This window comes from Carex rostrata, chromosome 10 (assembly GCF_964058835.1).
Source record: "Carex rostrata chromosome 10, lpCarRost1.2, whole genome shotgun sequence".
Classification (NCBI taxonomy): domain Eukaryota; kingdom Viridiplantae; phylum Streptophyta; class Magnoliopsida; order Poales; family Cyperaceae; genus Carex; species Carex rostrata.
This window is the reverse complement of record NC_135927.1, coordinates 7531881-7547176: the sequence shown is the minus strand read 5'-3', so window position 1 is coordinate 7547176 and position 15296 is coordinate 7531881. Positions and strand designations below refer to the sequence as shown.

At 33.5% G+C, this 15296-nt stretch overlaps 1 protein-coding gene and 1 pseudogene across 2 annotated transcripts; both read left to right on the top strand.

The window, feature by feature from the left end:
- Positions 1-774: 774 nt before the first annotated feature.
- LOC144560556 (anthranilate O-methyltransferase 3-like) lies at positions 775-3159 on the top strand. The gene is made up of 4 exons (XM_078309784.1): positions 775-909; positions 1054-1458; positions 1817-2092; positions 2641-3159. The coding sequence occupies exons 1-4, from the start codon at positions 835-837 to the stop codon at positions 3001-3003; spliced, it is 1119 nt and encodes a 372-aa protein (XP_078165910.1). The 5' UTR covers positions 775-834; the 3' UTR covers positions 3004-3159.
- A 9131-nt stretch (positions 3160-12290) lies between these two features.
- On the top strand, positions 12291-12982 carry LOC144560592 (dirigent protein 22 pseudogene; annotated as a pseudogene). Its single transcript, XR_013513423.1, has one exon. The product of XR_013513423.1 is annotated as a dirigent protein 22 pseudogene (transcript).
- Positions 12983-15296: the final 2314 nt, after the last annotated feature.

Genomic DNA, 15296 nt, shown 5'->3' with positions numbered 1-15296 from the left:
TCACATAAAAAAGTCAATATGTAATATTTTTTTTCATGAGTACATAGAGAAATAACATATATCATATCTAATAGTGTTATTTTGACGTTTGTAATTTAAATTTTGAATTATTAACGTTTTAAAAATTAAGACATGATAAAGTACATAAAATAGAAGCATTTGAATCTTTTTTATATTATAATTTAGAAATATACAACCTTTTTTTTATATTTTCTGTGCATGTGAGTCACAAGTGAGGCACAATATAAGGAGTAACATTTACTAAGAACATTGTCATTATATTGTTGTTGTACGCAGTCAAATTACTTCGGCCCAGATAAGGGTAAACAAGCCCAAATTAAAGAATCGGCCCAATTCAACTGATTTTAAGAAAAAAAAATTGCATGCCACATATCAGTCAAAAATAGGCTCGCCGTAGACCAATTCCAGCCCAATTTAAAAAAAAAAAAAATAATGCAGGCAGCTTAACTCGGTTTAAAAGCCAACCCGGTTTAAAATCGGTTCGCTATTGAATTCCAGTCCAATTCGGCTCATTTTGCAAACCAGGACTCCAATCATCGCTCACCAACCAACTTTAGTACGTACTATTATATGACTATGTTTTGCAACTAGGGAAAACCAAAGAACCAGAAATTAATATCCGTTATTAATATGTTGCGTACGTGGTGATACTGATAACCATACAATAATTGGAAGGTGGTGATACTGATAACCATACCATGCATATTTGTTTACTCCAATCATTGCTCACCTACAATCTATACCTAAATTAACATGTGGCATTTGAATATATACTGACAGTAGAAGAACAAGAATAAGAGGAATCTCGGAGCAATGGATGTAGAAAAAGTTCTTTGCATGGTTGGCGGTAGCAGTGAAACAAGTTATGCTTCCAATAGCACCATACCGGTAGGAATTTTTTTGGCAGCTGCACTTTTCCCTACATCTCATATATTAAAACATATTATATACTGGGCTAAATATTATTTCATGCTGTTATTGTTTATGGATATATTATGTACATAACATGTGTTATATAATACATTACATCAGAGGAAGGCATTACTAAGGATAAGGCCGATGCTCGAGGAAGCACTTGCAGAAATATACAGAAATCTTCATCCCGAGAAGATGACGGTGGCTGATCTAGGATGCGCTTCGGGCCCAAACACACTCCTCTTGTTGTCCGAAGTGATAAGAATCATTAGCAATCAATGTCTGAAATCAGGACAACAGCCACCCGAGATGCAGTTCTTCTTAAATGACCTTTGCAATAACGATTTCAACAACATCTTTCAGTCGCTCGACCGGATTGAGGAGAGTGTGAGAGCGGAAAAAGTTACCATTGTTGTTCCGTATTTTGTTGCGGGCTTGCCCGGATCTTTCTATGGACGGCTTCTTCCTCGCCAGAGTGTTCACTTTTTCCATTCCACATTTTCACTGCAGTGGATTTCTCAGGTATATACATGTACTATTGTGAACAGTTCTTTTAGTTAAAAAGCAATGCTCTGATCATAAAAATGAAATATTAGAATAATTTTAACATTCGTCTAATTATTATGGTCAACCAATTCTAATTGTACAAAATTACATATATTTAAGAAAAATATTGTTCAAATTAAAAAGTTCAAAAATATAAATGTTTTCTAAATTATTTAGATAGACAATGTATTAAATTTTATTTTTTGACAATTAAATGACTGTCTGAAGTCATATTATATGACTGAAGCCCTTTAATCGTCATGCATACTAATAAGCTGTATGATGTTAAAACGATTTACCTTGTCTAATAAACAAACAAATTTATATGTATTAGGTGCCTAAAGATGTAGGGGACATAAAAAATGGTATGCCTCTTAACAAAGGAAACATATACATTGGAAAAACAGGCCCACCTCTTGTGGGGAAACTATATCAGGAACAATTCCGTAGCGACTTCTCGCACTTTCTCAAGCTTCGCTGTGACGAGCTAGTACCTTGTGGTCAGATGGTCTTATCATTTCTGGGAAGGCATAAAAAGGACATTTTGGATGGTGAGTGGAGCATAATCTGGGGATTGCTTGCCGAGTCACTGGACTCAATGGTCCGGGAGGTATTAGCTAAAATCTATTAGTTTTCAAATTTAAATAATCAAACAAATCCATTATTTGTGAACGCTGCCTCTTTTTTTTTTCCAGTTTAACAAACATGATGTATTCATGTCCACACAGCTCTTGGTCATGCAGGGAAAGTGATTTTCAAACTTAATAAAAAAATTAGTATGCATGCATCAGTATTAAAATACAACAAGAATTATTACAATCCTATAACCTCAAAATATTAATGAGAGCAAAGTTATAGAACCTTAATTATGCCACCCAACTTTATTATGTATTGCAACATACAGTGTAGGAGTTGTACTTAAGGTTGCATCAAAAATTAATTGTTTCACACTCAAGGAGCCTTATATTGTTAATTCTTACCTTAGATTGCTTTAAATGAGAGATAACAACAATTAAACCTAACATTTGAACTCAGTTTATTACTCTCGAAGCCGTAGGAAAGATCAAGGGGCTAGAAACAGAGACATATATATATACATACAACTCATTAAACTTCTCTCACTTTAGTGTTTCATTGTTTATATCTTTATATTTGAAGGGACTTGTGGAAGAGAAAAACATGGACACTTTCAATCTACCTTTTTATACGCCTTCTGCTGAAGAAGTCGAGGCAATCATAAACTTACAAGGGCTATTTGATATTATCCACTTCCAAACATTTGAGTCGAACCTGGATCCATTTCACAATTTGGATGACGATGCTGTGCTTGACAATGTCCAAAGTGGAGCAAATTGCGCAAAGGTCATACGGTCTGTTATAGAGTCGATGATTGCAAGCCATTTTGGTAGCACTATAGTCGATGACTTGTTCTCAAGATTTGCCACTAATGTTGCGAAGCACCTCCTCAAGGAGAAGCTAAAATTTCCTATTTTAGCTCTCTCATTGAAGAAAAAGGAATAGACATAAATACAGTTATTTCCTTTCTGAATAATGCTCGTTAAAATAAAGTTGGCAGGTATTGCCCTTTATTATGAATTTATAGAACTTGATATGAAGAATTGTGCGTGAATGCCTACTTCAAAAGGTTATTGTAAAAAACAAAATAGTTGATTAAAATCACTTTATGTTGAAGAATTGTGCGTGAATGCCTACTTCAAAAGGTAATTATTGTAAAAAACAAAATAATTGATTAAAATCACTTTATGTTCTTCACCTTCACAGAAGTTAGTTTTCAACTATTTGATAAATCTATAAAATTTGAATGAAACTGATAGTTGTTTAATTTAAGAATATTTAAAACAGTTGAGCTAAAAGTTAACATTTTGAGGAAGTCAACTTTTAACACAGAGATATATGGCAGATATTCAAAAGTCGGTTATTTAGTGGGACCCATGATAGAGATTCGTTACATTATCACATTATACCTTCTGTACTTGCCTATCGAGTTAGCATATTTGAAGCAAAAAAAAAAAGTTAGCATATATATGTTTGTCGAGAAAGCCTATTGACCTATCATGCCACATTAATCCTTCATTCTTCACGTGTCGCTGATCGACACGTATTTAAAAATGTGAAAGATTTACTAAGATGAATGGATAGAGATAGCTTTATTATCTTTGGAAAATCCTCGCCATGCATATACGTACCTCTCTATTAATATCATGTACTTGAAATTAAGCTATTTTTCATTTGTTTTCTCTAGTTATTGAATGTGTTATTATTGTACACAGCATTTTTATGAAAGATGATGTCAATAATTGTGTCCAATAATATCTAATGTGGACCACTGAACAAATGACAAAGAGACGTTTAAAAATGAAGTTCTTCTATTACTTTTAATGAAAGATCATGCCACATTAATCCTTCATTCTTCACGTGTTGCTGATCGACACGTATTTAAAAATGTGAAAGATTTACTAAGATGAATGGATAGAGATAGCTTTATTATCTTTGGAAAATCCTCGCCATGCATATACGTACCTCTCTATTAATATCATGTACTTGAAATTAAGCTATTTTTCATTTGTTTTCTCTAGTTCTTGAATGTGTTATTATTGTACACAGCATTTTTATGAAAGATGATGTCAATAATTGTGTCCAATAATATCTAATGTGGACCACTGAACAAATGACAAAGAGACGTTTAAAAATGAAGTTCTTCTATTACTTTTAATGAAAGATCATGCCACATTAATCCTTCATTCTTCACGTGTTGCTGATCGACACGTATTTAAAAATGTGAAAGATTTACTAAGATGAATGGATAGAGATAGCTTTATTATCTTTGGAAAATCCTCGCCATGCATATACGTACCTCTCTATTAATATCATGTACTTGAAATTAAGCTATTTTTCATTTGTTTTCTCTAGTTCTTGAATGTGTTATTATTGTACACAGCATTTTTATGAAAGATGATGTCAATAATTGTGTCCAATAATATCTAATGTGGACCACTGAACAAATGACAAAGAGACGTTTAAAAATGAAATTCTTCTATTACTTTTCATGAAATATCATGCCACATTAATCCTTCATTCTTCACGTGTTGCTGATCGACACGTATTTAAAAATGTGAAAGATTTACTAAGATGAATGGATAGAGATAGCTTTATTATCTTTGGAAAATCCTCGCCATGCATATACGTACCTCTCTATTAATATCATGTACTTGAAATTAAGCTATTTTTCATTTGTTTTCTCTAGTTATTGAATGTGTTATTATTGTACACAGCATTTTTATGAAAGATGATGTCAATAATTGTGTCCGATTATATCTAATGTGGACCACTGAACAAATGACAAAGAGACGTTTAAAAATGAAATTCTTCTATTACTTTTAATGAAAGATCATGCCACATTAATCCTTCATTCTTCACGTGTCGCTGATCGACACGTATTTAAAAATGTGAAAGATTTACTAAGATGAATGGATAGAGATAGCTTTATTATCTTTGGAAAATCCTCGCCATGCATATACGTACCTCTCTATTAATATCATGTACTTGAAATTAAGCTATTTTTCATTTGTTTTCTCTAGTTATTGAATGTATTATTATTGTACACAGCATTTTTATGAAAGATGATGTCAATAATTGTGTCCGATTATATCTAATGTGGACCACTGAACAAATGACAAAGAGACGTTTAAAAATGAAATTCTTCTATTACTTTTAATGAAAGATCATGCCACATTAATCCTTCATTCTTCACGTGTCGCTGATCGACACGTATTTAAAAATGTGAAAGATTTACTAAGATGAATGGATAGAGATAGCTTTATTATCTTTGGAAAATCCTCGCCATGCATATACGTACCTCTCTATTAATATCATGTACTTGAAATTAAGCTATTTTTCATTTGTTTTCTCTAGTTATTGAATGTGTTATTATTGTACACAGCATTTTTATGAAAGATGATGTCAATAATTGTGTCCGATTATATCTAATGTGGACCACTGAACAAATGACAAAGAGATGTTTAAAAATGAAATTCTTCTATTACTTTTAACGTGCAAGTTTCGCTCGCCATATTACTGTATCCTAAAAGTAATATAGTCTTGGTTTTGTATATACGAATTATTGGCTACTGATATAATTAATGTATTCTCTAAAATTGTTAATATTTGATAGTGTGCATTTTTTGGTCACGCAACAACCTTTAAAACAAGAAGCATGCACTATAGAAAAATGGACTATACACGGTTAAAAACGCTAATGACATAAGGTTCCGAAACCGTGCCCGTGCGCACCATGTATGAAAGTGTCGAGAAATTGTATATGGTTACATCAACAGAACCGTGTCAGATCACCAAAAAAATGCGTTAAACAGAAAATGCACACAGGTAGGTTTACCGTGTATCATAGTTAGGGTTATATATACGATTCCTCCAAATGAATTGTGCATTATCTAAGAGAATCATACACGGTTCTTGTTCGGTAACTGTGCATGATGATATTTATACAAGGTTTATGTGATAGAACCGTATATGATATCCATGATTAAACAGACAATTACACATCCATATATATCCATGATTCTTTAAATATTCATAAATTCATCATTTACAACATACATAAACCAATATTCAATATTTAATATACAACATTTCAACATTACGTATACATCCATAATTCAACACATATTCAACATATATATATATATAGAGATGGGCTATATATGGTGCATTGCAATGCATGAACCCTCTTATGCATTGCACTATAAATCATGGATTTAAAGTCCAAACGACCGATCCGAACCATTCATCTTGTTCTTCATATTAATATGTGCTTAGGGACCAAATTTTACATTTTTTTGAATTTTTTTACTATTTATTAAGCAATTTTGAAAGTCGCTGATCTGATGGTCCAGAAAATTTTACTGTTTTTTTACTGTTCACAGCAAAACAGCAATTTTCAAAATTGCTTAATAAATAGTAAAAAATTTCGAAAAAATGTAAAATTTGGTCTCCAAGCACATTTCAATATGGATTAAACATCTAACGGTTCGGATCAGTGATTTGGACTTTAAATCCGTAATTATAGTGCAATGCATAAGGGGGTTCATGCATTGCAATGCACCATAGCCCATCTATATATATATATATATATATATATGAGGAGGGATCCAATTACACTTTTTTTGGTGACACTGAATTACACTCTCGATTTTCAAAGTTTTAAAAGTTCAAATAATCGATCCAAACTGTTCAACATAATGAATATATTGAAATGTGCTTGCATATATATATACATCTCTCCAAATACATATTCAACAAATATTACAACACTTGATAGTGTATCAATTGTCATGCAGCAGTGCAAGAATGTCATATAGCGTGGTCTGACCCATAAATGTCCCAAATACTTATTGTTGAGTTTGATCCATCTTTCATATTTAGCTTACATATTTAGCTTACGTTGTTTTCTAAACTCTTTAATAGACCACAACTTATTTTCAAGATGACTTGTGTAAGATATTAAACAGCAACGAACAACAAGTTTTCCAAGATGACTTGTGTAAGATATTAAACAACAATGAACAACAAGTATGGAATGTGGTTCAAACCAACAGTGAGGTTTTGGCGACATTTACTAGTCATTTATCTTTCTTTTTTTTGAAAGTTAGCGGCTTTAAATGCCTACTAACAATTCGATTGATAAAAAATATATTTACAATAATGAGTCAAGCAACTCTAATTCCTAAATCTACTTCTTTATTCTCATGAAATCTTCTAAATAACTCAAAATTACTCTAATCGTCATTAATGATCAACCTCTAAATTCTTAAATCTACTCTTCTAATTCTACTGATATAAACTCATAATCACTATAATACTTTAATCTTCATCTCACTTCACGATCGGATCAACTCTTTCGACCACTACCGCACTCCGACGATCAGATCTACTCACCGTCACGCAGTACTAACATAACTCCGCCGGTACCTGGTACCGTCAAGTTGAAGCCCTCAAATGCTCCTGTCAGACCCATCTCAGCAGCCGCATCAACAGCAACTGTCGAGGAGACTGGCAATGAGATCATCAACGAACAAACCTCACTGGCCGCATCACGACTGATACCTCCTTGCGCCATCTCCTCTCATGGCAGGTCACTCTCCCTCCTCTCCTTAGCTCGAGGTGCACCCATCGCCTCACCCTCAGCTCGAGGTACGCACATCTGTCTCTCTCTCTCATTTCCTCCCCTTCCCCTCACCCTCCTCTCCGATCTGATGCGGAGGGAAGAGGCGAGAGAGGGGAGAGTAGCGGCATCGGAGTCGGAGAGGTAAGGTGACGGAGTGGGAGGTGGCGGCTGGGCTAGGGTTTGGGTTTTTAGGAATCGCCAAAATTCGCTCTAGCGAAAGAGCGAAGGGTTCACCCAGTCCCCGAGAGGCATCCTAGTCATTTATCTTTCATACACTGTCACATACTATTGAACCCTAAAACATTTGGGAATTTATCTAAGAGAATTTACATCATTAATTCCTTGAAAAATTGGTTTAATAAATGCATTAAACTAAATATTATGAAATGGGCAGTGGTTTTATAAAAATATAATTCATGATAGTATTCTACACGTCAAACCATGAATAGGATACAAATAATATAATTCATGATTACATTGAAACCAAGAACTCAGAAAATCTCAAAGGGGTTAATTTAATATGATTTTTCCAAGTTATTGTAATTAATTTGGGTGCCCAAATGGGGTACTTTTGTCAAAAATCCATGGCAGAACCAATTCGGTGCAACTTGGGTACATTTAAAGGAGAACTGACGATATGGTGGCCCACAAACCAGAGAGTCAAAGGCCTAAGACGCTGAGTTTAAATAGGGGAAGGTCAGGATAGACTTGGTTGTAAGAGCCTAAGCCGTACGGACCCCACTGTCATGTGCATGGACTACACAAACCAAGTTCAACCAAGAAGAAGCTCCATTGAATTAAGCATTAATAGACCTATGTACTAAACAATACATGGCTCACGCAAAACACCCGTACACAAAATTAGGATGCAAACAAAGAACGACAGTGGTCCGAAATGTTTCTTTTTCCAGACCGAGATGTCATTTCACATCTCATTTTGATCCGAGATGTTTTCATAAGTTTTATCTAGCAACTACATTATTTTTTGATCGAAATATATATGCAGAGGCGGAGGCAGTAAGGGCTAATGGGGGTCAATTGACCCCCATTAGTTTTCAAAAATTTTGTATTTATATACAGTTTTCTATATAATTTAGAGTAAAATGCTACGGATACCGTAAATTGACCCCCATTCACGATTGACCCCCATAATCAGAAAGTCTGACTCCGCCTCTGGAAATATGAGAAAATGTATGGGGCCGAAATAATATTTCGGTCTCTAAAAAAAGATATTTCGGTCCAAAATGGCATCTCTGTTCTTATGACTTTTATAAAAATTAAAGCAATCAAATTGGTCTGATAAATTTATTTTTTATTTATGGTTTCTAAAAAAAAATTCCTAAGAAGGGGGGACCTGCCCGTTAGCTCCATCTCTTTCCTGTACATGATAAGGAATGCATAAGGATGATCTGTGTCATGTATTGAAAGCACAAAATCGATGGGGCTCCATTTAAGCCCAGTTTGGCCTCAAATGCAACTCGACACAATTCTACCACTATCCCTTACGATTTTTGTCCTCAAGAAATTAAGGTGTTACATGCCTATTAGGAGATGCCAAATCAAAGAATATTCTCTCTAAACCCTTGATTTTTGAGAGGCTTTCCAGCCTTTTGATGATCTGATGATCTAATTCCCTTCAGCATATCAAGCAAAAGCCCAATGGTCCATTTTATTTTATTTCTTCAACTTGGACTGAGACAGCCCATGTCTTGTCGATTTTGAATTTAATACATTTCGACAGATATTAATCATATAAGTATGTTACTAACCTCAGAATTTGTTTTTATTGACAAAAATTGGTTGAAACCCACGGATTTCATATTTGATATCAGAAAATGTTTTTATGAACCAACTAGCTGGCACCATTCCATTTCAACAAAAGCATCACTAACCGTACGTTTGGATGAAACAAAGAATAGCTCGGAATAGCTCGTTAACCCCAAATTTGGAATAGCCGCTAACCCAACCTTTCATAGGAATAGCGGAATAGTAGCTAACCCGAGCTATTCCTTGTGTTGAGAATGGCGTTTTTTTCACCCAAATGTGAAATAGTGAGAATAGCTCACTAGGAATAGCAGCTATTCCTGAGTTAGCGCTATTCCTATGTCATCCAAACAGAGTAAATGTATTTATAGAGTCTGGCTAGTTATGACATTGGTGTCATATGACACTAACTTCAAACGATTAATCCAAACCGTTTAAACCGATTTAGTTTATGAGTGATGTGTTTACATGTAAATTTTTTATATTTTCGAGTTATTTTAGTATCAAAATCAAGCGGTAAAAATGTTGAAAAATGAATGTATTAAAATTAACTTAAAAACTCACACATTTAACCGTTTGACTTGATACTAGAATGTATAAATTTTGCATGTAAACGCACAACTAATGAAGTAGATCGGTTTAAACGGTTTGTATTCATTGTTTAAAGTCAATTCGATAGATTTTAGAATTGGTGTTATATAGGCTAAAATGACACTGATATTATACTAGCCAGACTCGTACTTATAACTTATAGTAAAACTTAACTGGCATATCTAAACTGGATCCAGACTCACAATTTAGATTAATTTTCAGTAAACAATGAAGAATCTGGTACCACTCAAAAAGCTAGTTAACAAGCTAATGAAGCAAATCTATTCGTCTGAAGTGTATATAGAATTGAATTAATATTTCTGCAAATTCGACATAAATAGAAAGAATTTCTCCAAAAGTAATTAGGCCATCAAATATGATTTTGAGCAAGACTAAAAATATTAGTCACGTACACCCATTAAAATGTATACGTTGTAATTAAGCCGCACGAATGAATAAATCAAGCCATACATCTCCTGCCAGAACTGGTACTGGTAATGTACTGGTTCGCATCTAGGTATGTCAACTCAATAATTTGCTTAATTTCATATATAAAGCTAGAATCCTCTAATAAAGAGAAAAATATCATAAATCATAAGAAAAGTGAAACATGCATGCATGCAACTCAAAAACAGTCAAAGATACGGGATGCACGAACCGAAATAGCAATTTGCAAGGTGCCTTTAATGACAGTGAAGCTTAAGATTCAAACAAAGAGCAAGAAAAAGAGGAACAAAGAGTACCATGAATCAAACATGTCAGAATAATTTTCAAAGAGATTATAGATATATAATGCACCAAATATGTATATTTACATTTTGTTTCTCAATGTCATTTTAACTCATGTATTGTATTGTACGAAAAATATTAAATGAATAAAATTATTATTTTTTGTTCATCAATAATATAGTGAGAATTAAGTAATTTCCATTATTTAAAAATTATAAAAATTAATAACTTTTCAGCCATACCCTCAATCCTTAACTAGAATTAATTTCGTACCAAAATCATGCTGAAGTTTTATCAAAATCTTTACCAATCCTCCAAAAACTCTAAAATAGTATTGAACTTTTCCTATATAGATCTACCTACTTCCTTAGCTCATTTTGCCAAGCAAATAATCTTCAAAAATCACCAAAATTCTCCAAAACATAGATGTCCATATATGTCGTCTACTATTAATAGAGAGCATGAGTTGTAACATTATAATGTGTGGGAAAGTCAGACTAAAATTATAGAGTTAGGCAATATTCCTAATTTTTTTTATTTTGACTGCAACAAAAATTTTACTTTTTTAATTAAAGCGCCTGGAAATCTTTGTTCTGTTATTCTGAAAGTTCCACTGCCAAGAAATTAAGTCAAGTTATTTTCCTTTCTCGTTTCTACTTTCTTTCTTTCTTTCTAATACGGTAACATGCCAAAGCGCATACGCCAGGAATTTAATCACACAAATCTAATACCACCAACTCATGCATATTTCTCTACTCTCTGCCTTTCATAGCTTTTTTGGTCAAACTCCAGGAAGAAGCAAAAGTTAGACAGAAAAGTAACTTCTAGATGACTAGATCACTTTAAAGAAGAATTGTTGGTACAATATTTTGAATTATCTATCATCTTATTAAAATAAACATATTTCTTATTTATTAATTTAACATTAGAATAATTGTTGACTTACCCATAATTTTTTTTTAATATTCAATTTTCTCATCAAAATTTAAAATTACTTATTTTCACACTAAAAACAAACAATATTTCTCATTTTTTCCCTTCTTTAATTTAATTTTAAACTTTTATTTGAGCTACTAGATTTGTATTGATGGGAAAAAAATGGTTAAGCAGTTCAAAAGTTAGAAGGTTTAAAACTGAGTTATTCTAATCAATCAAATACAATTTTAAAATTGGTCTCTTTCTAGCTTTTTGGGTCAAACTCCAGGAAGAAGAAGAAGTTTGCCAGAAAAAGTAACTTCTAGATCACTTTAAAGAAGAAATTGTTTGCAAAATATTTTCAATTGCTGACTTAGCCACCAACAACTTTTTAATATTAAATTGTCTCATCAAATTTGAAAATAACTTATTTTCTCACTAAAAGAAAATAATATTTTGGTTTATTTTATCAATACTTTCAGTACAACGGCTTTACTACTTATCGGGCGTTACTATACATGATCCTATAAACTTATATACTACCTCTATATATGAGCCATGAATCTCCTTTGGTGGTCCAATCAAAAGCAAAGGAAAAAATAAAGGAGAGAAGAAAAGAACACCATTCCCTCAAACAATGGCTACATGTACATGCACCACCTTCTCCTGTCTCCTCTTACTCTTTACCTTTCCAGCCAATTTTGCACCGGTCACCTCCTCCGACCCTGCCAATACCTATCTCATGAGCAGCCAGACTGTTTCACGCACCACTGTTGAAAAATCGAGTCACTTTCGTTTCTATTGGCACGACATCACAAACAGTTCAAACCCAACTTCTGTTCAAGTAGTACAAGCACCTGCTACCAATACATCCACCACAGCGTTCGGATCCATTCAGATGATCGATAACCCACTGACAACTGGACCCAATGTGAACTCAAAGTTAGTGGGCCGGGCACAAGGATTATATGCCTCGGCAGGGTTAAAGAATTCAGAGCTTCTCATGGCAATGAACTTTGTGTTAACCGACGGGAAATATAATGGGAGTACAATTGCTATTTTTGGACACAACGAAGTGCTTACTTCCGTGAGGGAAATGCCGATTGTCGGAGGAAGCGGGTTGTTTAGATTCGCTCGTGGGTACGTGCTTGCACATACCAACTCGGTTGACAAGGACGGCAATTTTGTTGTGGAGTATAATGTTTTTGTCAATCACTACTAAGAATGCGAGTAATTTATGAATAAAATTGTTTTTTTTTTTTTTTTGTAATAAATGTTGAAGGTCAAGCTTTTCAATTATTTAATATGAACGTGGGATTTTCATTTTAATTCCGAAGATATGATCTTCACAAGAAGAATATTAATGTTATCATTAGATTAAAAAATAATTTTCTAAATTGGAATTGGTTTTCTTTATATTATTTTTTTTTTTGAGGAATAAAAACAGAAAAAAGTATAACGTCTAGCTGCAAGTACTTGGTTACAGTGTTGCACCATTAGGGTCAAACTCTGGGAAGAAGCAAACATTTGACATAGAAGTAGCTTTCTAGATAAACGATGAGTTTGAGACACAGGTGGAATCGGTGAGAAATTATTTCATATTCCAATTTTAAACCTGCACAGTTAGTTATAAATGATAAATTGGAACTCTACAACATATTTTGTTAGTATTCTAGACGAAGTAACTACTTTATCGGATTCAGAAGTTCATGTGAAACAAATTAAATTTCAGTAACCAATTTATTACAAAAAGTAAAATTTAGTAAACTCCAATGAAATTTACCTTTTTCTTTTAAATAAAGATCATAAGTTTCATCTAAATTCACACAAAAATTATCTATTTAAGTGAATAAACGAGTAAGTTTCTATGTAGAAGACATTGCCTTTTTTCTACTAGATGAAAGTTATTTTTTTAAACATTAAGATACATTTTTTTTTTTGAATGATCCTCACAGAAGCTGGAGGTCGTAAGTCGTAACTTCAAGATAATTTGATAGAAATTTGATCAAATTGGGTCTCATGTGTGAGGAATCCACGCTATAATTCATCATAGAGAAGGCAATTGCTAATTGAGTCGGATTAAGATTGAACTGCTTTCAAATTAGATCCACACAAGTTCATATAAATTATTCTAAGGGTTTCGGATTATTCAAGGAGTTTTTGAATTCATTATGTTGAGGTTCAAATTGTTTTGAATCTCTAGTTATTCGAGTTGGGTTCTCTTAGATATTGAATCTATTTGCTCTTCTTATGTTGGACCGATTTGACAGCGGATAGGAGTTAGAAGAGTTATTTCTGATTGTGCTACTTACAAGGCAGAATTAGAATTTGGATATATTCATAAAACCTGAGATAAAATAATTTTTAGTCTGTAAAATCTGAATTGGTTTGGATTCAGATTGGATGGTGTCACAATGTTAGAAATGAATAAATAACACACAACTCTCGTGAAACACTAGTTTTATTTCATTGGTAACAATCTCTTTTACATAAGAAAATATTTTTCTGATAATCTTTAGAAGAAGAAAAGACCTAGCTATATATGCTGCTGCCTTGTATGAAAATACAGCAAGCAATAAAATAAAAATAACTTTCCTATTCTCTCCTACACAAGAAATAGAAACAGATACAAATAAAATAAGTTTCCTTAAAACACAAGATTTCTTGAGCTAATTATTTGTTGGCAAATTCAGCACACACCAACACTCCCCCTCAAGCGGGCACGTACAAATCTGTCATGCCAAGCTTGTCAAGTGTGCTTTCAAAGAACTTGCTTGACACCCCTTTCGTAAGTATATATGCCAGCTGACTTTCAGATTTAACAAACAAAAGCTTTAGTATCTTTGAGTCGATCTTCTCTTTTATGAAGTGTCGATCTACTTCAACATGCTTTGTCCGATCATAATGGACTGGGTTATGGGACATGTCCAGTGTTACTTTGTTGTCTGAGAATAGTTTCATCTCCTCCTGTGGTTCAAACCCAAGTTCACTCACTAACTTCCTTAACCACAAAGTTCACATATTCCTTTTGAGATTCCTCGAAACTCAGCTTCTGCACTTGAAAGGGCCACTACATTTTGCTTCTTGCTCCTTAATGTAACTAAGTTTCCTCCTAAAAAGGTAAAGTACCCAGAGGTAGATCTTCGGTCACTTAGGCTGCCTGCCCAGTCAGCATCTGTATACCTTGCAATCCTCAGATGTTTTTTTTTTTTTTTTTCTGAAATCGTATCCCTTTTCCAGGTGTTCCTTTCAAGTACCTAATTATATGCATAACTGCCTCTAGATGTTCTTCTTTTGGAGAGCGCATAAACTGGCTCACAACACTCACAACATATGCTATATCAGGTCTAGTGTAGGATAAATAGATCAATTTTTCTACTAATCTTTGGTACCTTTCTTTATTCGTGGGAATTTCATCTGGTAACTCTCCCAATTTCTGGTTTTGACTTACTGGTGTATCAACCGGTTTGCATTCAATCATTCCAATCTCAGCTAATAGATCAAGAATGTATTTTCTTTGAGATAAGACTATACCATACTTGGATCGGACCACTTCATTTCCAAGGAAGTATTTCAAGCCTCCGAGATTTTTCATCTCAAACTCCTTTGAGAG

Bases quoted from the DNA above. Each gene is read 5' to 3' on its own strand.
- LOC144560556 (XM_078309784.1), top strand. From the start codon at position 835: ATGGATGTAGAAAAAGTTCTTTGCATGGTTGGCGGTAGCAGTGAAACA. The intron at 910-1,053 runs GTAGGAATTTTT...ACATTACATCAG, and splicing joins CTTCCAATAGCACCATACCG to AGGAAGGCATTACTAAGGAT. The intron at 2,093-2,640 runs GTATTAGCTAAA...TTATATTTGAAG, and splicing joins TGGACTCAATGGTCCGGGAG to GGACTTGTGGAAGAGAAAAA.